At 39.3% G+C, this 27,464-nt stretch overlaps 1 protein-coding gene across 1 annotated transcript; it reads right to left on the reverse strand.

Annotated features, from left to right (window-relative positions):
• Positions 1-340: 340 nt before the first annotated feature.
• Thor (eukaryotic translation initiation factor 4E binding protein thor) lies at positions 341-26,766 on the reverse strand. The gene is made up of 3 exons (XM_067138581.2): positions 26,490-26,766; positions 6,915-7,067; positions 341-937 (listed from the first exon to the last, which is right to left on the reverse strand). Exons 1-3 carry the CDS (start codon positions 26,629-26,631, stop codon positions 885-887), a joined length of 348 nt encoding a protein of 115 aa, XP_066994682.1. The 5' UTR covers positions 26,632-26,766; the 3' UTR covers positions 341-884.
• Between the last annotated feature and the right edge of the window lie 698 nt (positions 26,767-27,464).

Consider the following 27,464-nt stretch of genomic DNA (forward strand, 5'->3'; position numbering starts at 1 on the left):
GGAGGTGGGATATCTGCTAGACTATAAACTTTATCAAGTGGTGTACATCTCAAACATCCTGTAATGAGTCTGCAGGTCTCATTTAAGGCAACATCCACTCGATTAGCATGGCTAGATACGGCAGGCGTATTCTGCTGCTGAATAACAGAGACCTATTGCTCAAGTTCTTAAAAGGAGAGGATGCGCCCCCAGGTTGAACCCGATAATTTCCAGATAATATTGTCCTAGTCAAGTTGCCAGCAGTGATAAACTATTTAAAAAAAAGAGAACAGGGCAGCGACATATCTTTGAGTGTAGCCTTATGTGACAAGAAGTGATAGAATTAAAATAAAACACAGGATTAAATAGATTTAAACTATATTTAATTGTACAAAGTCATATATTAAAAATGAACATGCTTAATACATCCTATAGGATTCATCTCACATACGAAAGACACATTAAGCAGAGGTAAATATTCTTTTGTACTTATTAACAATAATAATACACTCTCACACTGGTGTCAAAGTTGAGATAAACAATACAAGTAAAACTGTACTGCAGCATTGAAACATGAGCTAAAACTTACACGATGAAATGTGAACGGTAGTCTCTTCACAGCTTCAAAAAATGCATTCACAGAAAAATTACATTAGTTGGAAAAATGGCACAAAATCTTACACAAACCATACCAGTTTGAGATTTCAGTAACAAACTGTCTTGCTCTAGCTGCTTACATGACCTTGTAGCCAAAGGAAAACTTGGCATTAAAGTTAAAAATATGACAGTCCCCTAAGTTGTTGCATGTCACATGTATATTACTGGGATGAAGAGAGTAGTTCTGCATGACAGCAGAAGCAGACTTCCAAAATCAGTCATAAAACAAACTTCTTGGCTCATGCCTCTTAGATCTCCAACTGGAACTGGTCCAAACCTTCGTCACTGCCATCGTCCAGCACTGAAACAATAAAGAATAAACTCAGACATGATTCTTATGACCACCTAACTGTAAAATTACAAAAAAGACTTCATGATAAATTTTCCCCCACAGTTCAGTTTTCAGAGCATAGTAATTATCAGAAAATGGCTGAGCATAATTTCTTAAGTTTTGACCACTGCAGAAATTCAAACGTTCCTAATTTAGTCATCCTACCCAGGGATTCCTTCCAGCGAACTGGATGGGATGTTTTTGAACGATGTGCCTCCATTTATTACAGTCCTGGTATGCTTCTTTTCTCTCTAGGACATCCCATGTTTCTCCTCTCTTCTCTCGGTCTTCTCGTATCTGGTCTAACCACCTTTTTCTAGGGCATCCAATAGCTCTTCGTCACATAACGATCTTCTCAAAATACTTCCTGGTGTTCCAGTCTCCTGCATCTGCTTAACGTGTCCTAGCCACTTGGACCTTACAACAATCAGCCTTTCTTCCATGGTCAGGTTGACCTGCAGGTCTCTTCGTATCTGATCGTTCCTGATTCTGTCCTTCCTAAGGATGTAAAGGAGAGTGCATGTAAGTCTCTGGTAAGACCCCAACTAGAGTATGGTTCCAGTGTATGGGACCCTCACCAGGATTACCTGATTCAAGAACTGGAAAAAATCCAAAGAAAAGCAGCTCGATTTGTTCTGGGTGATTTCCGACAAAAATGTTGCAATGTTTGGGTTGGGAAGAATTGAGAGAAAGAAGAAGAGCTGCTCGACTAAGTGGTATGTTCCGAGCTGTCAGCGGAGAGATGGCGTGGAATGACATTAGTAGATGAATAGGTTTGAATGGCGTTTATAAAAGTAGGAAAGATCACGATATGAAGATAAAGTTGGAATTCAAGAGGACAAACTGGGGCAAATATTCATTTATAGGAAGGGGAGTTAGGGATTGGAATAACTTACCAAGGGAGATGTTCAATAAATTTCCAATTTCTTTGAAATCATTTCGGAAAAGGCTAGGAAAGCAACAGATAGGGAATCTGCCACCTGGGCGACTGCCCTAAATGCAGATCAGTATTGATTGATTGATAGAATACAGTCCTTGTTTTCTAGTACAGCTGATCTAAGGAACATTTCAACAGCTTGCAGTTGACTTGCTTCTCTTCTCCAGACTATACGTCACGATGGGCAGGAGATAAGTGTTAAACACAGTCTGTGTACCCCTCTGACGAACACCCTTGCACCATACTATGTTCCGTACTTGATGGAAGAAGTTGGATCCTTTTCTCACCCTGCTCAACGCTTCGTTCTTGGCACTTCCATCATTTGATATTGTACTCCCCAGATATTTAAGGATATTCACACATTCAATCTTCTCTCCTGCGAGGGTGAGATTTCAAGGTGTATTTGCCCTGCTAGTTTTCATTACCACAGTTTTTTTCTTGCTCACAGTCTCTTTAAACTTGGTGTTCCAAAGATCCAGTCTCCTCTGAACATCTCTCTGTGTGGAAGTAGCATGCCTGGCTCTTACCCGGAGGCCCTGTGTTCAATTTCCGATCTGAGGGCTGGTTTGAGGTCCACTCAGCCTACGTGATTACAACTGAAGAGCTATCTGACGGTGAGATGGCAGCCCCGGTCTAGAAAGCCAGGAAGAGCGGCCGAGAGGATTCGTCGCACTGATCAGGTGTCAACTCGTTGAGCAGCAGTTGCTGATAGGCCAAAGCCCATAAGGGCTGTAACGCCATGGGTTTAATTATTTTTTATTTTGTCCCAGTTCTGACATATGGAACAGAAACATGGACTACAACATGTAATGTGCATAGTATGTACTTTGAAAGTCTGAGAGTTGAGAATATTTCACGAGAGGTACTGTATTTCATCACAAAAATCACACCGTTATTTCTAGATGACCTGACAAGGAATTTAAATAATATCAGTGTTTCCTGGGCTTATAGGCCATGGTCCCAATGTTTCACCAAAGACTGCATTCGTCACTGTCAAAGGTTTTGATCGACTTCGATAGTGACAAAGCTCTCAGTGGAATGAAGTGGTGTTGTAATTCCACCTCATTATATAGTGCAGGCTACGGTACACTACTCGCCTATTGGTCCGCCATGCTGGGGGGGGGGGGGGAAGGGGGTCGCTGATTGACTGTTCTTCGGCCAGTGGTTGAAGCATTAAGGAGCCCGATGTACATCAACCTGCCTTGGTGGAGACAGGCAACTGATCACCTGTCGCCTTTTCTGTTCTGCCTCGGTCATCGTGTTCTTCAGGATTCAGGGCTTTCATGACTGGAAACCAGGCTTTGTTTATCTGTTCAGATTCCTCCTTAAGGTTGAAGATGATGGTACGCTTCAGAATTTCAATCGCTTCCCTCTGTAGCTGCGCGTGATAAGACACAGTAGTTGACAGTACTGTATGTCATGGTCTGCTAGCAGAGAGTGTTCAGCGACTGATGATCTATCTGCTTGCCCAGCCGGCTATGTCTGTTATGCTCCTTCAATCGTGTTGCGATGCTGCGTTTTGCAGTGCCCATGTACACTTGGCCGCAGCTGCACAGGATCTTGTAGACACCTGCTGTAGAGAGGGGATGGCAGACCTCAGTAGTTCCTGGATTTTCTTTGTTGGCCTATATATGGTTTTTACCCCCATGGAATTCCAGTAGCCTCCCTATTCTCTCGGTCGTTTCCCCAACATACGGCAGAAAGGCTTTAGCTGCCAGCCACTCTTCTTATTTCTCCCTGACTGCTGGACGTCTGGGATGGAGTGCTCGCTGGATTTCTTTATGGCTGTACCCGTTAGCGAGTAGGGCCACATTGAGCTGGCTGAGCTCCTTGTTTAAGTGCTGAGGTTGACAAATTCTCCTAGCACGGTCTGTTAGCATCTTAATCACTCTGTATGTTTGTCGTGGGTGGTAGTTGAATGTCTTCTGAAGTTAGTGGTCTGTGTGGGTCGACTTGCGGTACTGTGTCCCAAGTTTGAATCAGCAGTCTTCATTACCAGACCATCGATGGACCACGACCTAGAAGCCTGGAAAAGACTGATATGATTTGTAGCGATGGCCATGAAAGCCTGAATTGCTAAAGGAGTATAAAATTTCCCCACAATTGTTGCATGGACATTTCTGTTTGTAATGATTAAGAATTATTTAAAAATCTGAGGTAGATCAATATATTTCTAGATTTGTCTATAATACCTGCAGGCAACCAAGGACCTAAAACTTTCCTCATCTCGTCCATTGTCATTGCATCAAACCCCCTCACATTTTCATCTGAAACGAGATCTGTTACTATTTTGTCCAAAGCATTATTAAGCATTTTATGCTGCCAATGGTATGCAGAGGAAGCAATGTTCATGCTTTCATAGCTTGCAAACAGATCTACAAGTTTGATTTTAGGATATATTTTAAATTGTTGAAACTAAGCAGAGAAATCCATCAATCAAAGCTTCATTGACCAATATTATAAGTGTGCCTGTATCTGGATGTCCTCAATGGGAACATGTATAACTATTGGAACGAATATTGTCTATAGATGTGCTTGGCGGTTGCCTGCACACTCAAAGGTGACATGACCAAGCATCTAACAATCAAAAAAATATTTTATCCACCTAATCGATAATTTATTATTCTTTGGGAATTTTATGAAATCATTAACAGTACATGTTTCGACAGCTTTGCAGTCATCATCAGCTGTATTTAAAAAAATCTTCCGAACAGAAGCTATAAAAGACATTTAGAGACGTTTTTATCTTATTGGAAGAAGAAAATTTAACAATATTTTAGTTAAAGAAAAGTTATTAATCACATTTTAAGCATTCTTCCCCATCCCTCCACCACCACAATCCAGCCCCAACAGAAAAAAAAAAAAAAAAAAAAACTATTTCCCATGTAAATATTTTTTTTTGCTAGGGGCTTTACGTCACACCGACACAGATAGGTCTTATGGTGACGATGTAAATTATTAAAACTAATACGAGAACATACAATGTGCTTACTTTTATCTTATATAAACCTAAGTGCAGTAAGTGTGTGTTTCGAAGCTATATAAAGCCTCTTCCTGCCATCTGTTGGCAGTCTATTTAAGTATGTGCAGTCTACCTTTCATTCGTTTTGGCACAACAACATATGAGTGCGCCACGAGTGCTTTGCAGGGCGACACGGATCGTTTATGTAAGTGTACAGTGCTGTGAGTTAGTCTGTTCATGAGTAAATCGAGTAGTAAAAGACTTGGTGCAGATAGTCTGGACGATTTATTGAACAAGTCGGACAAAAACGATGTACACGAAAAATAGAGTTAGTGATTTTGAACCCAGCACAGAGCAAATAGCGATCCCACACGTCTATCCACAGTGACGAATTACAATCTTACTTCCCGATAGTACTCCGGGTTTCTAAGCCACCTGTTGCAACAATTTCAACCGTCTTCGGCACTCAATGACTGTTTTCCATGTTGCACAGTCATGCCTGATAGGCCATGCGTACAGAATCTTACCCACATTAAAAATTATACAAACATAATGATGACTGATTCATCATCGCCGAGCCAAATCTACTGGACATAACAAAATTAAATTTTGAGGATAAATATATATTACAATGTAGGTGCTCGCTAAGGGACTATTTTTGGATATTCTGTCACTAAGGGAGTGAAAAGGGGGGTGAATTTAAAAATGAGTGTATCTATATCTCAAAATTTTAAAAGTTTACAGATGTAAAAATTGGTAGGCTATTTTGAATCTCCTTTAAAAATAAAGCAACACGTATTTTTTTTGTTTTTCAAAAATCCCACTAGGAGGGGTGGAAAAGGGGTTGAATTCCTTTAATGAGGATACTTATATCTCAGAAACTGAAGATATTACAGACCTGAAAATTGATATTTGGAATCTCTTTTAAAAATAAAGAACTATGTATTTTTTTGTTTTCAGAAATCCACTTAAAGGGAGGGTGGGGGTAGAACTGAAAAAATTATTTGAATTATTTGTATGAAGATACTATTATCTCAAAAACGAAAGATGTTGCAGGCGTGAAAATTGGTATTTGGAATCTGCTTTAAAAGTAAAGAAACATGTATTCCTTTGATTTTGGGAAATCCAATGAAGGAGGGGGGAGGATGAAGGATTTGAAAAATTAATTTAACTAATTTAAGGATACTTACATCTAATAAAAACTAAAGTTGTTACAGACGTGAAAATTGATATTTGGGCGTGCCGCCATGGCACCCAAGACGCCATGCCGGATCTCCTCAAGGATCTGTTCATATTAAAAATGCTTATAGGAAAAGACGGCAAAGATTTAGGGACGCAACTGACCAGGCGGAATATCTGGAGCTAGCCCGGGAAGTACGAAATCTATTGCTGGAAAGAAAGACTGAATAATGGGAGGAACTTTGCCGTCAGATTGCGAATTTCGGCGGATTATATATAAAATGTTAAACATTCAATTATAAATTTCAGTATAATGCCGTTGCGAAGCACGGGTATCTTGCTAGTATTCAATGTTTCCTAACTATAAATTCTTCTTATAATATTATGCTTTTACGTCTTAATTCACCAAATTCACATGATTTTCACTACTTTATATAACAAAATTGTGTACGAAAATTTCCTAACGGAAAATCGGGAGATCGTTTCAGGTTTAAAAACATTTCCTAACATGAAATTGGGGATCGTACTTTTGTACGGAGTATGAACAAGCTAACTGTCCCCGAAAAAGGAAAGGTAAGTATGACCGAGCATCAGCACATTAACTCTGTATATGTGCAACCCCATATGGGATCGTAACATTTGACCCAATATGCAAAACAAGTTGACTTAATACATCATAATTATATCCTTATTTTACCGATCATCTGCTTGGGTAAGCTGGTGAACATCTTAGCATGTTATTAGCTCATGGCAGTAGATGGCAATCGCATGAATTTCAGTCTGGCACTCAACATGTTATTTTCTTCTTCACAAAATGGTTGCCAAAAAAAAAAAAAAAGTGATGAAATATGGTAAACTGAAATACGTACCTTTCTTTGTGGGAGGAATGATGTCAACTCCATTTTCACTGGGTATGTCAACGCCCTTGATTAAAATACTAGGGATATTCTTCGGAGGTGTCCTTGCAATAGGTGAATTCCGAAGCTGCATCAGGAACGCCCTTTCATATACAATGCGGGTACCTGTAAGAGACAAAAAGTTCATGTTAATAGGGCAAACAAACATTTAAGAGAAGTGTTTATCAGATCTAATGAGTCATAAAATTTGAATCAATAATAGGACACATGTGAAATTTTGAGAGATGATAATACACAATTGAGAGATTTCATAAATAAATAAATACATACATACATAAGATAAAGTCTGGTTATCTGGGAGCGACAAATTATTTATTGATTACTTGGTTACCAAAGAAACTGGTTACAAGTTGCATGGAAATATTAAGACATAGGACACGTTGTTGCATCTTGTTGGAAATAACCTTCTGTCAGTTCGACATCATGCAGCTGTACTGAAGATGTCCATATAAACTGCAGTGCCTGCATATGGGGTGAACAATCCTGCGCGCATCACTCTCCAATCTTTTCATCATGCAGTGATGTTTCATGGGGGTTTATAGAAGCCCAATATCTGCTGTTTTGTGTATTGATATAACCTGACAGATGCAGAGGTGCCAACTTTTGAAGTGGCTTATCAGTAATCACTCTCCGACCCCCCGACCCCACAAACATTTCCCAGTCAAGTCCAAAACATACCCCTCCCTTCTCGACAATGACACCCTTTTTTTTCCCCTCTTGTTTCGCACCCAGCATCTGCTTTTCAGTGTACGTTTTCTTGAAGCATCCTTCCCACTGGGATGACATTTTCGTATTCTGAACCATAACAGACTTCAGTATAGATGAGTATAGATGAGCTTAATGCAGGCCTCAATTCTGTCTCATTCTATCATCACGATGATTTTCACAATGCTTATGGGTAGCAAAAGGAAGTGACAATCGTATAATTATCATTACCAACTCAAAAACAATGAAATGAGGAGGGTTTAGCATAAATGCTAGAAATGATTGAACATTTTTCCTTCTTTTCATTTTCTCTATAGAAAATGTTTTCCTTCATAATGTCAGCTTTTCCGTAATAATTTCCCCTTTGACCGTAATGCCGTAATCATGAGGTAAAATCCGTAATAATTACGGACAATTCGTAGTTGTTGGTACCTCTGCAGATGAAACCATGCTTCATCTGGAAAAAAATCGACACGATGATTTCTTGGGAGAGTTCTTGAAGAGTCTTCGAACATTATCAATAGTGTTTGTGCTCAATGTTTAGCACTGTCGCTGTTCAGTGCTCCAGTTGTCTCCAGCTTCCTTACAATCAATAAAATTGTTGCCTTTGATGGAACATCGCGCACACTGAATTCTCTTTGGAACGCCCGTTGTGTTGTAACCAATGATTCTGTTTCCCAGTATGTTTTCACAATAAAAACACGCTCTCAAAGTGTGCACTGCACGTTTCCGTTACGACTACCAGCTAAAGACTGCGAACGAATTGTTAATTTGCCAACAGTGCTCGTTATTGACAAAACAATCAACAAAATTTTCAGCAATGGGTAGTAGTACCGATTCTCCCAGAGCCACTGAGATCATTAAAATAAATTTCCTGTTTCTACGGGCTTTTAGAGGGAAATTATGGTCTATTATAGCTCAATCCACGTTAAGAAGACAGTACTGCTCCTATCGCCCTACAAGGAGTGAACACAGCCCCTCTTAGACATGATTAAGGAATATTATAATGTACTTTATGAAAGAATAAAATGTATTAGGCAAGTTTTGGGCTTTGAGTTATTAAAATAATTACTTAATATTCTCTATTTAATAAACAGATTTGCAGGGAGGAAGCACGATGGTGGGAACAGCCATCGCATTGTTGCCTTCCTCCATTTCCCTTCTGAGCTGCTATGGTACATGTAATGCGTAATCCGTTACGCTGTAAATCGCCGGCAGCTTATCACTGTTCAAGAGAAGTCATCCGTGTGTGTTCTAATATTCTCGTACTGTACAGCAGTTGTTACTGAAGATTTTGATCCTGTGGTGTGCAGCAATACATCACGGCATGAATTGTACCGGTACATAAATTCCCCATGTTTTTTATCTGTGCTTGGTTTTGTTATTTAGATTTTGTTTTTTAAGCACGTTCTATTATCGCCACATTTTTACCACTTTTTCATAAGCACATGTAATTGTTACCGTTCTTTTCGTGGGGCGATATGACAGCACATTTGTACCTGGCAATGCCTGGGCAAATTTATTAAATGCAATTAACTGCTTCCCTCAGCCTGAGCCTATAAAAATTATTTGTTGTCTATTTTCTCGCAGTCTGCCTTGAACTTCAATACTGAGGTTTTGTATGTGGGGTAGTTTACCCATGGTGCCGTAAAATCCTAAATAAGCCATCTCCCTGCTCTACAACCCATGTACCCTAGATTTCAAAAAAATAATTTGTAGCTTACTGTCTTCCTTCTTGTATGTTGAACTTGAGCACTGAGTTTCACCACGATGCTGTTGAGCAGAACCGTTCGATATGGAAACCTTGTTGTCATAAGAGCAATACTGTTTTCTTAACATGCAATGAGCTATAAAGTAATTCAGGTTTATAAGGATTGCTCTGGATAACATTTGAAAACTTAAAGGAGGTTGTTGGCTGGAATATTTGTAGTCACCTGCTACAAGAATTTAAGTAGCAAGCCGGGGACAAGAATAGGAGCAGAAGAAGAAGAAAATGACAGGACAGTGTGGTAAAAGCACACATCATAAAGAAGAGACAAGGACAAACATGAAAACACAAAGGGCAAGAACAATCTCCTCATCTTCCATTCTCTCTCTGTTTTGTGTTTGCCCTTTCTGTTGCTATCTTCCCACCTTGACCTGTCATTGTGTTTAACTTATTACTTGTTCTTTTTCATATTCGTGTCTTCCAATATACGAGGGCTGTAAATAAAGTAGTCCAGACACTCGCAGGAGATCGGGCAGGTGTCGATGTGCAGTGTGCATCTGACAGGCATCCAGTTGGAAGTGGTGTAGCTGTGTGGCGTTGAAGTGAAGAGTGTCAATGAAACCAGTCTAAAACAAGTTTTCAAAAGGCGATCAGCGAGGTTGATTACATAAAGCCTGTGGCGAGAATGCATTACTGTACAAGACGGTTGCACGACGAGTCAAGGTGTTTCCTGCAGTTCGCAATGAGACAGCAGATTTTGCACCGCACAGGTCGGCCGCCCATTCCTCAAGATCAGATTGACATCGTGAGTGGTCTCATTTCCGTAGACCATCGATGGACTGTCCACGAATTATCCGTAGAGGTTGGTCTCAGTCAAAAATGGCTTGGCACATACTGACAAAATGTCTGAATATGAGGAAAATTGTATCCCGTTGGGTTCCACATAAACTCATTGGCACGCTCCTGGACAGATACCACAGCGAAGAATGACCACCACCATCCCATCCTTCTAGATCCTCTCTCATTTCTCCACATTATTTTATCACTGTCTTTTACTGTTGTAATTTGGCTAGGCTGATGATGGTCCACAGTGGACCGAAACTAGTACCTATTAATATCATTGTAATGTTTTTTTAAAACATCAAATGACTTTTAGTGTTGAGAAGGTGGAATATTAAAATTCTGTATTTACTTTAAGCATAGTCTTAACTCAATACGGAACCTAAAAATGAAGTTTATTACTTTGAGTGAGGTAGCAGCCCGTAAGGATAAGACCACATCATTAAAATCCCATGCTCATCCACTGTTTGGGCGCCAACCAGCACCACCACGATTAAGATCACGCAAAAGTTTCTTGAAGACCACACTCGAAGGAAGACAACAGCATGCAAGACTCACTTTGTGGCGAAGTAGGGTTGAGCATCTTCGAGAATGGAAAACACCTCGCAAAGAATTACCAGCTGGACAATTTGGAGATCTCTAAATAGGCTGCTCTCGGGTATTACTACGTGCAAGACCAACCTGTACAAGTGGAGATATTCTGTGGATTCTGTCACTCATCTGTTATTCAGGATCATATCACGCACTTGTTCAATATTGGCATCAGTTAGGGCTGTAGATGGACGCCCAGATTATTCCTCATCTTTCACGCTCGTGGCCCCTTTTGATCTGTTCAGTCCACTGGTAAACACTTCGCTATGGCCAAACATTGTCCCCGTATTGTGCTGAAAGTCTTCTATGAATTTCTGCTCCTGGTACACCCTGGATTACAGAACGCTGTTCTTCCTACAGAGACTGGCGCAGCCATCTTTATGTCGCAATGGCGCAAGCGGTACTGATATGATAATGCTGAAACCTACCGCAGACAACGGTGCCATCTAGCGACTGGTGAACACATAACGTCATAGAACCAACCTAAAGACAATTAGAGCAAAATTGTAGATACTTAATGACTTGCCTATGTAAAACTACATAATACAGCAATGAAAATGCTCAATTCATCAGCACCCACAGCTGATGACTTTAGGAAGTAACAACCCTAGTGCATATCTATAGTACTTTCTTCATTGTTATTCCATTTAAAGAGAATTAACATTCAGATCATTAACAACAGGCTTGAAAAAAAAAAAAAAAAAAAAATATATATATATATATATATGACTCTCCTCTTGAACTCAACAATTCTGCTGTGGCAGGAAAACAATAATTACCAAAGTAGGCTAGATACAAAAGAGAGAAGTGGAGACAATGACTGACTCAGAATGATTCCATACGCTTACATCCTACAAACTGTAACACCAAAGGGTATTCTTGATTTATTTTCTAAGTAACTTTGAAGTAAACTATCCTGTCTAACCATCTAGGCCAGCCATTCCCAAACTGTGGTCCGCAGACCCCTGGGGGGGGGGGGGGGTGTGTGGCGCTACGATAATCCAAAGAAATACTGCGTTTAATGACTTTCATAACAACATAGCTGTGTGAGTGTACCTTTTGTGCTCTCACACAAATGAAGATGAAGTACAGAAATGGCACTAATGTTGAGGCTGATCTTCGGTTCGAGTGAAACAGCACCATCCGTCCCATTCATCCAACAACCGCAACAAGCGAATTTCTTTTTCAAGTAAGTTTCAGATCCAGACTGTTGTAATCATTAGCCAAGTATCACACTGTTTAGTCATTTTTGTGCATTTATAAGTTATATGCAAATGAAGTTAATTTAACTTCAAAGAAGGTAAATATTAGTCCTAAATTACATGAATAAAATCAAACATGGTATCATTACAAATTTCTGTTTTTTGTTTACTGAACGCTACCGCATGCATGTGATCATACATGTGAAACCGTACTCGAGGCTACTGACATTCGTAATGTGTGTTTTCCATAGAATAACCCTGATAATAATAGAGCCATCATCCTATGTAGCTGGCCCCCTCTGTGAGTTGGTGTTTAAGTGTCAGCCAAGATCGCTGAGGTAGTTTGGTTTTGAAGGGCTAAGCATGTAAAAAGACCTCGACTGCCACATTTAATGTTACCAAGCAAAGTTAATTAACACTCTGCAATAGGTCCTGTGACACAGTTCAGTTTTTCTTCCAGCTGGGGAGTAAAATGGAACGTTGTAAATGACAAGTGTAACTGGCCTAAACCAAAATGCTTGCACACAGCAGCTGACAGCAATCCGGTTGTCAAAGCTAAATATCATCATCATCAAATAAGCCGACTAGGATTATGCAAAGTACCTTTGAAAATGTGGGAGGAGCAGGGGAGGGGGGGATTTCTCTCTTGTTCACAGGTCGTGTTACAAACCAGCTAACCATTCAACGCACAAACATGTATTGCACAAACTTATGAATCTTGGAGTAACAAGACAAAACTATGAATTTCCAGTTCAAACACAGTTCACATTTCTACGTTCCATGTTATGGGAACACAAAAAAACAAAGACATTTTTAGTCATCAATTATAACATGTTTTTAGAAATGTTTATTAGCTATAAGTTTTAACCAAAATAGACCTAACTAAGTTTATAACCTCCTCTCCCCTCCCCCATTTTAAAAGGTTTAACGTAAAAAAAAATATTAATATGTTAGAGACCGTTTCAAGATTCACGTGGCATTTCTACCTAAACCAAAAACTGTAGCTGATGATGTTCGGTCAATCTAAACAAAACACGTACTATTTGTAAATCAAATTTGCCAAAGCAAAATAAAAAGTTTCGATTAGCTGGAACAATTTCTTTGCTTGATTTATTGATTAATTTATTGATACTAGGCGAGATGGCCCTACAGTTAGGGGCACGCAGCTGTGAGCTTGCATCCGGAAGATAGTGGGTTCGAATCCCACTGCCGGCAGGCCTGAAGATGGTTTTCTGTAGTTTCCCATTTTCACACCAGGCAAATGCTGAGGCTGTACACTAATTAAGGCTATGGCCGCTTCCTTCCAACTGCTAGCCCTTTCCTATCCCATCATCACCATAAGACCTATCTGTGTCAGTGCGACGTAAAAACACTAGCAATAAAAAATAACGAATACAGAGCATGAAGTGGATGGTTTGCCGAAGTTCAGTACATTCCTTAATGTGGATGACTATATCCCAATAAGAACACTCCAATTGTTGCAAAATACTTGGATTAACAATTTAATTCCGTTTGTTACTTGTAGAGTCTCTGGCCTGTCAGCTTTACCCAGAAGAGACTTTAGGAAATGTTAATGCTAACAGTTAAACTGCTGAACTGGAAGCAGCCATGTTGCACCTACCAGCTGTGATCTGATTTTAATATAAACTCACTGACATTGTGCACTCTAAAATGATGTTAACAGCAAAAGTGGGTAAATAGCCATCCACATCCAGGGTGCGAATGGATTTTTTAAACAACCTGAAATGTCCTTTCTTTTTAATGAATCTGCTTATTTTGGAGTAATCACAGCAGCGGCGATTGGAAATTAGACCTGGGGGGAGGGGGAGGGGGAGGATATATGTAGACAACAAAATGTACCTGGGTTTGTGGGATACAGCGCGGGGAGGGAGGGAGGGTATATAGGCCTACTGTACATCAAGAAGAAAAAAGAGCTACAAAATGGCAAGTTTTTATGCTCTTTGAGCAAATTTTGACGGAAAGGTACAGGTTGACAGTTTACCAACTTAAGTGTGGTAATAATAGCATTTGAGATTTTGATTCAATACAAAACTTTCACTAGAGGAACAATATTACACATGTAGTGCACTTAAATATAAATTGTACACCGTGATAATACAATTAAAAATAATTTTGTAGCTCTTTTTTCTTCTTGATGTACAGTAGGCCTATATACCCTCCCTCCCTGCGCTGTATCCCACAAACCCAGGTACATTTTGTTGTCTACATATATCCTCCCCCTCCCCCTCCCCCCAGGTCTAATGTCCACTACTTGCTGTGGCACTATACAAATCCGTTAGCCGTGACAAACAACATTTTGTGAGTATTTCTGCTAATAGTTTTGTTGATAATTAAAGAAAATAAGGAAAGAATTAGCTGATAAGACAATAGGGCTTGTACAAATGGCTTTTAATAATTCCTAAATTCCTAGTTTCAACTGGCTAAAATAGAATAAAAATGTAACTGTATCTCTACAAAGTGCTCTTTGAGCAAATTTTGACGGAAAGGTACAGGTTGACAGTTTACCAACTTAAGTGTGGTAATAATAGCATTTGAGATTTTGATTCAATACAAAACTTTCACTAGAGGAACAATATTACAGTGTATCTTCTTCTTTTCTTCATGGGCACCTCTAAATATTAGTTTCTAATTAGCGTCGAACTCTAAAATCTTTTGCTGCCATGTTTTGCCTTCATTCCCACCTAGATATACCTGCTCCCTTCACAAAGCTGCAGGTTTAGTATAAGTATACTTCCGCTAGATAGTACAACTGCCCTGTCTCGCCCCCACCCCTCTCAATTGCCGCTACTGGGTAATCTGTTTTACTACGTCATTTCTACAAGCATTCTTCATTACTTAACGCCTTCATCGATATCGTATTGATATACAGAAATGTGATTATGGATATACAATGCATGTGATTATTCTATGCTTGTCTTGTGTTGTGATAATAGACGCTATTTACCACTCCGTATACTGCATGCTTCTCTCTCAGCAATACCATATCAGACCACTGTTATATCAATGTGTGACCGCTAACAACGTGACAAGCGGCAGGAGATAACCAGGATTTGAAGGAAGTCTGTTTTAAATGGATGGTGCTGAAAGTAACATTGCTTATTGTGATGTTGAAAAATATATTCTCTATTTGGTTTTCAAATTGATCATGTGAAATATTCTGATCAGTTCTGCAATTTCAAACAATTCCTGAATGAGAGTCGTAATGACCCTGCATTTAACAACTTGCCCTGTAGTCAGAAATGGGGAAAGTTGATTGTAGTTCAGAGTTATTAAAACATGCAGAATTCTTTTTTCTCTACCAGGCCACAATGCAAATGTAGAAAGAGTACTTTCATTGATTTCAGCACAATGGACTGATAATAGGAACTGTTTCAAAGTAGAATCTGTGTAAATCCTTGAAATGATTTAATAAAATAATATGAACGAATTTACATGTGAATCTTTTTATATAAGTACTAGCAGAAGTACCCGTTCTTCATACGGGTTGTCAGAAACTAGCTTTAGTTACTCATACTATCGGTGTGACTGACTTCATTAGATATTTATATCACTGGTGTATTTACTTAAGTACGTAGAAATCATTTGTCATGTTTGGAATTATAGTGTATCTTCTTCTTTTCTTCATGGGCACCTCTAAATATTAGTTTCTAATTAGCGTCGAACTCTAAAATCTTTTGCTGCCATGTTTTGCCTTCATTCCCACCTAGATATACCTGCTCCCTTCACAAAGCTGCAGGTTTAGTATAAGTATACTTCCGCTAGATAGTACCACAAATATAAATATTATTGAATGTATTTGTTTGATCCACCATTTCGCAACAATTAAAAATGATCAAGGAAATACGCGATGCATAAAAGAAACTACTAAAATTATTGATGAGAATTATAATTCCCAGGGCTTGCCACTCATGTCGTACATCATGCGAGGGTCTGAGTATAAAAGTTGAGAAATATTTTCAAGTCATGAGCGCACCATCTTGACAATTGTGTACAGTATATAGGTTGTTTTCATGGTTACAATGATCGTAATAGTGGACCAAAATATCGGCACTAATAACGTCAGTGATCCTACTACTCCATGCTTTTATAGAAAATAGTTTAAACTATAGGTAACAGACTCCGCAAAATGCTGAAGCTTAAGCCAGTACGTAAAAACGGAGGCCCGTCCGCAACCGCTGGTCGCTGTACCACGGAGATCTCCGGGGCTATTATTTTTATAATTCATGCCCTTTCCATCCCCGCCCAGAGGAGTGCTATGAGCGTCTTACACAACAGTTTATTTTTTCCACACAGTAAGTCATATGTGTACCAATTTTGGTTGGCAGCTATGCCCAAACGTTCATGCATAATCTAGCTCCTGTAGAATCCTGGAGCTGAAGTTGCCATGGTTACGGCTGTTCGTTTCTTTATCCGATTCCTACAGCAGGGGTAGTGAGGTTCCAATATCTCCATAACGGTTGGTTTTAGGGCCTTAAAACATGGTTTTCGGGCCCGAAGGGTTTACTGAGTTTGTTCTTTGCGTCAAGGGGCTTAAAATGAGCTTTGTCTCGTCCATGTATGACAAATTCGATTTCGCCTATATTAGATTCACAATTAAGTATTTATTTATTTTCCACCTAGTCGATACAGTGATTGCTTAAGGCAATTTTAAAGGTCAAAAGTGGTACATGTTTCGTATATTATCAACATCTTCAGCCACATAACACTGTTTAGATGAAAAATATATAAAATTGACAAAGTAATGCTTTAGAGGAAGTGTCCTTAAAATTAACATAAGATTGACAAGATTAAAACAAACAAATAACTCAAGAGAAAATATATAAATTATTTCTACAATAGAAAGCAGTCGTCAAGGAAACACTTGTACAATATTCCATAGAGAAATTGTCCTAATAAATATTCTTTTCTTAATAATTCATGAAAAAAGATCAATTTATAAATTAAAAATTATACAATTTATAAGTAATTATCGAAATGAAGAAATCCTGATATCACAGTGCGGCTCTTATTATTAATGTAGATGAAAATATAACTAATTCCTAGTTGTCAAATCTTAATAAGCCTGCTTTCCTTTGGAACAGTAACTCCTGTCATTCTTTCACAGTTTTGCGCCGGGTGTAATACTGATGATGCGTTCTTCCTTGCTCTTGCACCTGAGGAGGTGGAGGAGCGGGGGATATAGGTGTGTCAAGAACTTCCTTGCTGTCACCTATAGCTTCAACTGAGGAGGAATAAGTTGTAGGGCTATCTGTAGGTGGAGAAATTCCAATTCTTTTTTCTTGATCCTTCTCAAGCATTTTCAAATATACTAGAATTTGATAATATAATGGATTCTTATATTCTACAGCCTCATTAAGGTTATCATTTTTCTTTACAAGTTGGTCTAGATGAATGTACAGGTCTTCATATGTGTTCATTAAGCTGCCCTTTTTTAACTTTTTTATGATGGTCAGGTCTTGTTCTATGTTGGTAAATTTATGACCTGTGGCAGTCATGTGTGATCCCATTGCTGAGAATCTTCTATGTTTTTCAGCATTCACATGTTCCAAATATCTAACTTTGAAATTGCGGCCAGATTGTCCTGACCATCATAAAAAAGTTAAAAAAGGGCAGCTTAATGAACACATATGAAGACCAGTACATTCATCTAGACCAACTTGTAAAGAAAAATGATAACCTTAATGAGGCTGTAGAATATAAGAATCCATTATATTATCAAATTCTAGTATATTTGAAAATGCTTGAGAAGGATCAAGAAAAAAGAATTGGAATTTCTCCACCTACAGATAGCCCTACAACTTATTCCTCCTCAGTTGAAGCTATAGGTGACAGCAAGGAAGTTCTTGACACACCTATATCCCCCGCTCCTCCACCTCCTCAGGTGCAAGAGCAAGGAAGAACGCATCATCAGTATTACACCCGGCGCAAAACTGTGAAAGAATGACAGAAGTTACTGTTCCAAAGGAAAGCAGGCTTATTAAGATTTGACAACTAGGAATTAGTTATATTTTCATCTACATTAATAATAAGAGCCGCACTGTGATATCAGGATTTCTTCATTTCGATAATTACTTATAAATTGTATAATTTTTAATTTATAAATTGATCTTTTTTCATGAATTATTAAGAAAAGAATATTTATTAGGACAATTTCTCTATGGAATATTGTACAAGTGTTTCCTTGACGACTGCTTTCTATTGTAGAAATAATTTATATATTTTCTCTTGAGTTATTTGTTTGTTTTAATCTTGTCAATCTTATGTTAATTTTAAGGACACTTCCTCTAAAGCATTACTTTGTCAATTTTATATATTTTTCATCTAAACAGTGTTATGTGGCTGAAGATGTTGATAATATACGAAACATGTACCACTTTTGACCTTTAAAATTGCCTTAAGCAATCACTGTATCGACTAGGTGGAAAATAAATAAATACTTAATTGTGAATCTATTGAAGTGCGATACGGACCATGAAACTGATTTTATGTAATTCGCCTATATTAGCCTATTATTTTTATATCTCCCCCCCCCCTCCGTGCCCCCCACTTTGAATTGTTTTGAAAATAAAATACAGCCCATGTTACTCACTCACAATGTAGCTTTCTATAGGTGAAGAAATTTTTAAAATCGGTTCAGTAGCTTTTGAATCTATTCGTTACAAACAAACAAATTTTCCCTCTTTATAATATTATTCTCCGGACCACCTTTTGAGCAGACTAAAGCGGAAGTGAGTGTATGGACCAGGGGATGGAGCGGGTGACAGGGGCAGCGCCTACGGTGTTGTCAGACGGCAGGTGAGGGGGCAAGCGGGGTGCGCCACTCAGAGCGAGTTTTGGCAATGGTGCAGTCATTGCGGAGCTGCCATACTTACTCACTCAATGGATGTCCTGAACACGTGAGTGCAGTTCCAATCATAGTCTGTTTAAAACAGCAGTGAGAGAATTTTATCAGTGTGCTTCGCTTTTACAAAAACAGTGTATGTGCGTATTGTGTGCTAATTCATAATATTCTTGTAGTCTCTTGTACGTTTGTGGGTTACTTCTTACTCGTTACTGGATATTATTGTGCAATGGATCCGAACAAAAATTCACCAGACTGTTATCAGTTGAAGAAGAAACGCAAGATTTTTACTTCCGGCGAGAGAAATATGATTCTGTCTGTTAATAAGCATTTCCGAGCGAATAGTATTGACGGCGGGATTAGTTTACCTCGTGTGCTGACCCCGGCTCTGATTCCGACTTGGGTGTGCAGCCACTCGATAGTGACACAGATTAATTACTGCGGCACAAGGTAAGTTGACGTTGAAACCTCCTGAATAATAATAATAATAATAATAATAATAATAATAATAATATGTAATAATATTTTTTATAAAAATATATTTGTAATAATTAATTTATTGAAATTGTTCGTTCGTAATCTGTTTACCCTCCAGGGTCGGTTTTTCCCTCGGACTCAGCGAGGGATCCCACCTCTACCGCCTCAAGGGCAGTATCCAGGAGATCCGACTTTTGGTTCGGGGTTACAACTGGGGAGAATGACCAGTACCTCGCCCAGGCGGCCTCTTTGCTATGCTGAACAGGGGCCTTGTCGAGGGATGGGAAGATTGGATGGGACAGGCAAGGAAGAGGGAAAGAAGCGGCCATGGCCTTGAGTTAGGTACCTTCCCGGCATTTTGCCTGGAGGAGAAGTGGGAAACCACGGAAAACCACTTCCAGGATGGCTGAGGTAGGAATCGAACCCACCTCTACTCAGTTGACCTCCCGAGGCTGAGTGGACCCCGTTTCAGCCCTCGTACCACTTTTCCCATTTCGTGGCAGAGCCGGGAATCGAACCCGGACCTCCGGGGTTGGCAGCTAATCACGCTAACCACTACACCACAGAGGCGGACTGTTGAAATTGTACTGGACAAAGCGGAGGTGGGACAGGTTTTCGCCTGGATCCCCAACTTGTTAATTCCAGTACGAGTAGGCCCCTACATAATCCTCACTTCTCTCGCTTTTTCATAAATCGCCCGTGAGTAGCAGCTCATTTCAATCAGGAATCAGGCCATATATTTAGATAATAATAGTGAATAATAAATAATAAAATATTATATATACTATATATTGATACTGATAATAATAATAATAATAATAATAATAATAATAATAATTTAATGAATGTAATGCTTACTGTTTATGTCAAAAGAATTTGTTCGCAATGCTTTAAGCGTGAAATTGTAGTCAATACATTAAAATTGTGAAAGCCTCCGTGGCTCAGGAGGCAGCGCGCCGGCCTCTCAACGCTGGGTCCCGTGGTTCAAATCCCGGTCCCTCCAAGTGAGATTTTTGCTGGACAAAACGGAGGCGGGACAGGTTTTTCTCCGGGTACTCCGGTTTTCCCTGTCATCTTTCATTCCAGCATCATTTTAATTTCATCTGTCAGTCATTAATCATTGCCCCAGAGGAGTGAAACAGGCTTCGGCAGCCGGCTCAATTCCTGTCCTCGCCGCAAGATGGGGCTTCATTTATTCTATTCCTGACCCGATCATTGACTGGAAAACAGATTGTAGGTTTTTACATTTAAAATGTAATTCAGTAAATTAATTGTTTAAAGATGTAAGCCGTTAAAAAACTGTATGGGATTCAAACACGCATACGTGAATGTATTAATTATTTTAAATCCATTCGAGGTTCAATCCGTGAGCTGTGCAGTATTATAGTGGTGGAGTACAACTTTGAATAGCGCGCCGGCTCATTTGGCAACCACGGCGAGTGTGACGAGACAATGACGTCACTTCCGCTTTAGTCTGCTCAAAAGGTGGTCCGGAGAATAGTATAGATATGTTAGACATGCCAAAACTCCTAAAGGGAACTGAATCCTCAGAGAATTACCAGCAAGGCAGGTAAATTAGTTTCATTGTTTAAATTATGTGAGAATTTACAGTATAATATGCAAATGGATACATATTAGTTATTATATGATAGTAGTTATATGATGTTAGTGTATGCAAGTCTAAATTCAGACTCTGAATTTAGAATCTTTGCGTCTTTTTCTTGGCATTGCCCTCGCTTTGAAATAGTTTTGTCGTCTGAATGCCAGGAGTTAGTTTCTAACAATATAACACCTGTCTGCTTACAGAGGAGTGTGTTCATGTCAAGTTTCAACAATCCCTCTGTCTCAGCCTCTGGATCTGTAGATTGTGGACTCAAATCCTGCTGAGGTAGTTGGATTTTTCAAGGCAGAAGAAAGTCCATTTGGTGCTCCATGTTGTAGAATGTCAAAGCGTAAAAGATCTCTCGTGACACATTCGGTGTTTACTCAGGGAAGAAAAAATTTAAAAAACCACCTCAAAACAGCCTAGCAAAGAGAGTTCTGGAACCATATCCCCAACTCTCCTTTTCCCACCCCAGCAGGCAATAAACAGACAGCCCTCTAAGAACTGTCAGAATGCATATTTCAATATTATAACCTTAGCTGTTTACGTGATTGCCTCCAGTGTCCAAAGTCTGTTGATTTTCAAGAGTGACACACGACACAAGGTCCCACTATAATACATGAACTAGCACATTTCAGAACTTAACAATATCGCTTATGGATCTTTATTCTGACTGCAAATGAATGACAGACTACCTAACATACAGGCCACAGCCACTCGCCCCGGTCACACAGGCTACGAGATAAACTTTCACATATACAAGGCTGTTGAATCTGCCAATATGATTTATTTGTGCAAGGCTCCCAGTTCCTATCCGACCTCCTCGGACAAGTCTTTGTTCTCCCTCGACTTCATTCTCTTTGTGGCCCTTCTCTTTCTTTTGTCGAAACTTTCATTCTTCCATGGGCCACGGATTCCATTTCTTTCACACAAGAAATTCCAACTTGCATGTTTGAGAAGTTCCATCTTTCCACCACTTACAATTTTTCTTAGATTAAAATAACATTAATGTATTTTAAAATTAGCCAGTGCATGTTTTGTTTATCATAGAAAACATCTTCAGCCGTGATCTTGATTTACAGTTAAAATATGCACAAAAATACAGGTTACATAAGTAAAACACAATTAACCACTCGTATTAAAAACAACTTGTTCTTGACAAGATAAAAGATCTAAACATCTGAAGTCTTTGGTTTTTCTTCATTGTCACTATTTGACATCTCTTTATGTGATAGATGTGTTATTCATAAAATAGCACGGCCACAATGTTACCTTTCAATTCCTAGCCCTTTTCCATCCTTTCGTCGTCAAACACCTTTGATGTGTTAGTGCGACGTCAAGTTCTGGACGAGGGGATTCTGTGTTTGATTCTCGTCCGGGTCAGAGATTTTAGCTGCATCTTGTCAATTTTTCTGACTCGTGGATCCGGTTTTAATATTCATTTTAAAGGTAGGCTACACATTCATTAATCATGTCAAAGAAAAATTCATTTAAAAATAAGTTACATATCGTAGTAAATACGACGAATCATTATCATGTGTCAAAATAGACACTGAGGCTGGATGTATGGTTGTAAAAGACCGAAATTAGAAATAAAACCTCTTCCTTCATGATTTGAGCGAGTAGTAGCCGCAGTAAGTACAGAGCCGACCATTACAATACCAATTCACCTTCTTCTACATTCGAGCGTTGGGCCCATCACCTCAGAGTTAGGCACCTTAAAACAACACAGTCTATATTCTAAATCCAATTTAGAGATCTGAAAATACAAAAACTTGAATTAATTTCACGCACGATACAAAAGGTTAAGGTCTCATTAATAACACAACCCAGTGGTGGATAATACCTAACAAATTTGTGTACAAAGAGCTAGAACCCATTACAGATACTATGAGTAATAGGGGAATGGGATTCGTTGGACATATCATGATGATCCAGGATTCGAGTCTTCTGAAACAACTAGTACAACACAATCTCCTCCCAAAAAATACCACAACAGGATGTGAATGGATCAGGGAAGTAAGAGAGGATCTGAAGACTCCAGACAACAGAAGACACCACAAATAAGATAAAATTGAATACCAGACTCAAGAATACAAACCTCCGCTTTACCCTTACACGAAACAAACCAACACTACCCATATTTTCAACCGAGGAAAGGCCACGAAGATCGGAGCGTCTGAAGAAGTACTGGGAGGACAGCAAAGCCCGAACAATCCCTTCAAAGAGACCTGAACGATGGACTGACTAAAGTCATGCGGTCATTAAAGAAGAAGAAGCCAGCAGCATGATTTTTACGGCAAACCATCTGATAAGTGATTACAACAAAATAAGATCTCCTGATACCAGAAATATAATTGCTCCTTTTGTAACACTTCCAGTTTTCATGTTAATTGCCACTTATTGTCTGTGACGCCGAGGCTTTAGGATAAGAGCGAACCGCCTGTTGTTAGTGTGGCAGCGGTTTACTTTGTTATTGTTGCATATGTGTTTGTCAATCCAAACATCCTTCACCGACTTTGTCCCCTCCATTGAATTTGTCTGATAATAGAATATATTTTTAGCTCATGGTAACAGCAATCTGGTGAAGTCCTGTGACAATTAGTTGCGTCGTGAGTGTGGCACAAGTCTGACCTTTTTACATTGTGTTGTGAACATGGCAAGTGTGTTAGGAATTACAAGATGTGTGAATAAGCCAGACTCATTCTGTTGTGTGTGTGGGTGTTATGCTATGAAGGGACAGAGTAGGCCAATAACTGCATTGGTGAAACATTTGTATTGTGCACATTTTTAGGTAAAATTAGAAGACTTGGACAAGTCGAGGGCTCCCCATGTAATTTGTAAAAATGTGCCTTATAAACCTATGACAGTAGAGCATTGGGAAATGTACGGCCTTATAATTTGGGATAAGGATCGTTTGGCGTGAGCTGCAGGAACATAGCAGTGACTGTTACTTTTGCCTGTGTAAAGTAGTGCAGGAATCAATACGAGAAACAAGGGTGGTATTGTCAACCAGAATTTAAAGTCGGCAATGAGAATTGTTTCTCATGGACTGGAAATTCCAATAGCTTCACCTCCTACCAGTTTATCTCACTCAGAGGGTTCCTCAAATTCCGATGATGAGCAAGTCAATATGGACTTTACACCAGCTGCAGATGCAGTAAGTCCACAATTGTTTAAACAGTCTGAGTTGAGTGATCTGATATGAGACCTTGGTCTCACAAAGGGAAAAAGTGAACTGCTAGAGTCGTGACTGAACAAACTACTTTTTCTTGGTATCTACACAGAGATAAGGAGTTTAGGAAGTATTTGAAGAAGGAAGATGATGCGACCTACTGCTGTGACATTCCAGGATTGATAGAATAGCTAGGGAGGGATTAAAACCCGGAAGAATGGAGACTGTTTGTGGATTCCTCTAAGGAACTTAAAAGCTGTACTACTTCATAATGGAAACATTCTAGCTTCGATTACTGTGGTACATTCTGTTTCACTAAACGAAAATTATATCAGAACGCAAACTGTTTTAGACAAAATCATATACAGGTGACGTATGTAGTGACTTGAAGGTGTGTGGTATTCTATCAGTACAACAAGCAGGCTTCACTACATTCCCTTGTTATTCATGCGAATGGGACAAACACTGGTCTACACATTCCTGGCCCAAGAGACAAGTTTTGACACCTGGTGTGAAAAATGCTACGAATGCTGTCCTAATTTACTCACAAAAAGTTATTCTGTCACCACTATCCATCAAACTGGGAATCGTGAAGAGGTTTGTTAAGGCTTGGACTAATGCAGCCCCTGCTTCAAGTACATTGCAAGCAATTCTCCACATTTATCAGATGCAAAGGTTAAGGAAGGCTTTTTTTTTTTTTTAATGGACCACAAATTAGAAAGCTTCTGAAAGACGGACACTTTGAACAGAAAACGAAAGCCGTGGAACTTGCTGCACGGACTTTAATGAGGGATGCCATGACGAAGTTTACAGGAAATGTAAACGATGAACAGTACGAAACAATACTGAAAAATGTTGGAGCACATGAAAGAGTTGGGGTGAGAATGAGTCTGAAACTGCACTTTCTTCATTTTCATCTCAATAACTTTGCAGAAAATCCTGGGGCTGTTAGTGAGGAGATAGGAGAGAGGTTCTACCAGGACATCAAGATACCAGGGGAGGTGGGATGTACCATTGGCGGCCGGCTACTGTTAGTATTTGAAAAAAAGACCAGGCGAGTTGGCCGTGCGGTTAGAGGCACGCGGCTGTGAGCTTGCATCCGGGAGATAGTGGGTTCGAATCCCACTGTCGGTAGCCCTGAAAATGGTTTTCCGTGGTTTCCCATTTTCACACCAGGCAAATGCTGGGGCTGTACCTTAATTAAGGCCACGGCCGCTTCCTTCCAACTCCTAGACCTTTCCTACCCCATCGTCACCATAACACCTATCTGTGTCGGTGCGACGTAAAGCCACTATAAAAAATAAAAAAAAAAAGTGTATTTGAAAAGAAAAGACAAACATGATACAGTCAGATTCTGGGCAGCCAAGCATTCATTCCAAGGGGACATCTAGGAATTATTATATATATATATATATATATATATATTTTTTTTTGCTCACATTTATAAATTCATAGATACGGAATAAAAAGTTATATTTTTCATTGTAAATCACACTGAACTGACAAAATAAATTTCTGTAGTGTCATTGCCTGGGAGTTGTTAATGTGTTTTTGTGAAAATTAAAGGCTAAATATTTCATTGTAATTTTATACTGAATAATTATTCATTGTATATAATAATTCAAGGCAATAATCAACTATTTAAAAATGTAAATAATATAAAAAATATTTCCGAAATAGTCAACTTTTGTCAGCAATTTTACTTCTTATACGCAAAATTCAGGTCTAGCTCTTATTTTGATATACCTAGTATGAGAAAACATAACGTGATACGTAGGAACGGACAACGGATTCGTGTTCAGCGACCCAAAATTAGTTAAGATGACCTATCGCACCTCTGGCCGCAAGGAAAAAAAATAAAATGCTGAGTTGTGTAACTGATTACAACATTGTCTTATTTAAATATCCCGCAGTTCAGTCAACCGTGCCCCCACAGTTTGAGAAAGCATATACAACATTCTGAACAGTCTACAGGCATGAAAGCAATATTATGTCACAGGAAGATGCTAAGCGGCCGCGCTCCACACCCTGGGAAATACATCCCGAAGAAAAAAGATGGAAAACTGGAGCGAAGATTTGGAAGCTTGGACATCGCAAAGCATTAAAAAAAAAAAAAGATAGTTTATGGTCCATTGGCAACTTTCCGATAAATTTCCTGTCATGCCATTCCACAGGTAATATTAATGTGACGTCACCACGCAGCCATCCCACGCCTATCAGTAATTTTAGCTGATCAGCTGATTTCCTGATGCCCAATACAAAGTAATTTTAAACTTAAGCGAGACTTTAAAATTTGACAAACTTCATTAGTAATCACAAAAATGCGTATTATTAATCACAACAATAACCACCTACATCACCCACCTCCGGGAGTTGTAGAATATAGGGTTCCGCCGGGCGTGGAAGAATAGTCTATTGGAAGCTGAGAAGGGTCGTTGATCATCACTCTCCTCGATGGAATAGTTTGGCATTGTGTAGCCTGACGAGCAACTGGTGACGCTGACATCGTTAATTGTAACAATAATAGGAACTTGAAGTGAAATATTCGGCCTTCCTCGAACCTGCTGCGACTTGCACCTCACTCTACCTGCACACATGTACGTCCGTCCAGAGCAACACACGAATACAAAGCAGCTCCCGAAATAAACAAGCACTTTTCACAGGTGTTACTACGTAGTCAAATCATAAGTTAAAGAATCATAAACAATATGAAATAAAATTCTCTGCTTCTCAAAGTTACAAGATAAATTAAAAGTATTATTTTTAATTTATTTATCTTTGCTCAACTTTCCTAACGGTGGCTAATAATCAGCAAAAGAGTTGAATATTCCGTTTTGTATTGATCGCGCAGTCTCTCGATCAACCATGTGGGAACAGACCACGACAGAAACTACGCAGTACATTTGTGGTGAGCTCGCTATTGGCGTATCGGTATTCAGCCAAGGCTGAGCAGGCCGTTATTCAACGTCTATGCGATTGCGTGTTTGTTTGTTTGTTTGTTGTATTCTTTGCCACGTTCACAGGGAAGGAGAACATGTTCTTGTCTACCTTCATTTGAATTGAAAGGGAATTTTGCTGATACATTGTCATGTCGACAATTTATTTTGCACTGAGGATGTTTATATAATGAGGCGCGGCGTGCATGATCGGATAGAAACAGACGTGCTGTTTGGGCAGCAGTTTTTCGAAATAGGTTTACTTGGCATCGAAAAATGAATTCGTAACTGAACTGATTCCTTGCGTGTCGTCAGAGACCGAGCTATTTCGCTGTGAGCTCGTATTCGGGAGATGTTAGTTTCGAAACCCACCGTCGGCAGCCCTGTAGGTGGTTTTCCCCAT

This window comes from Anabrus simplex, chromosome 1 (genome assembly GCF_040414725.1).
Source record: "Anabrus simplex isolate iqAnaSimp1 chromosome 1, ASM4041472v1, whole genome shotgun sequence".
Lineage (NCBI taxonomy): Eukaryota > Metazoa > Arthropoda > Insecta > Orthoptera > Tettigoniidae > Anabrus > Anabrus simplex.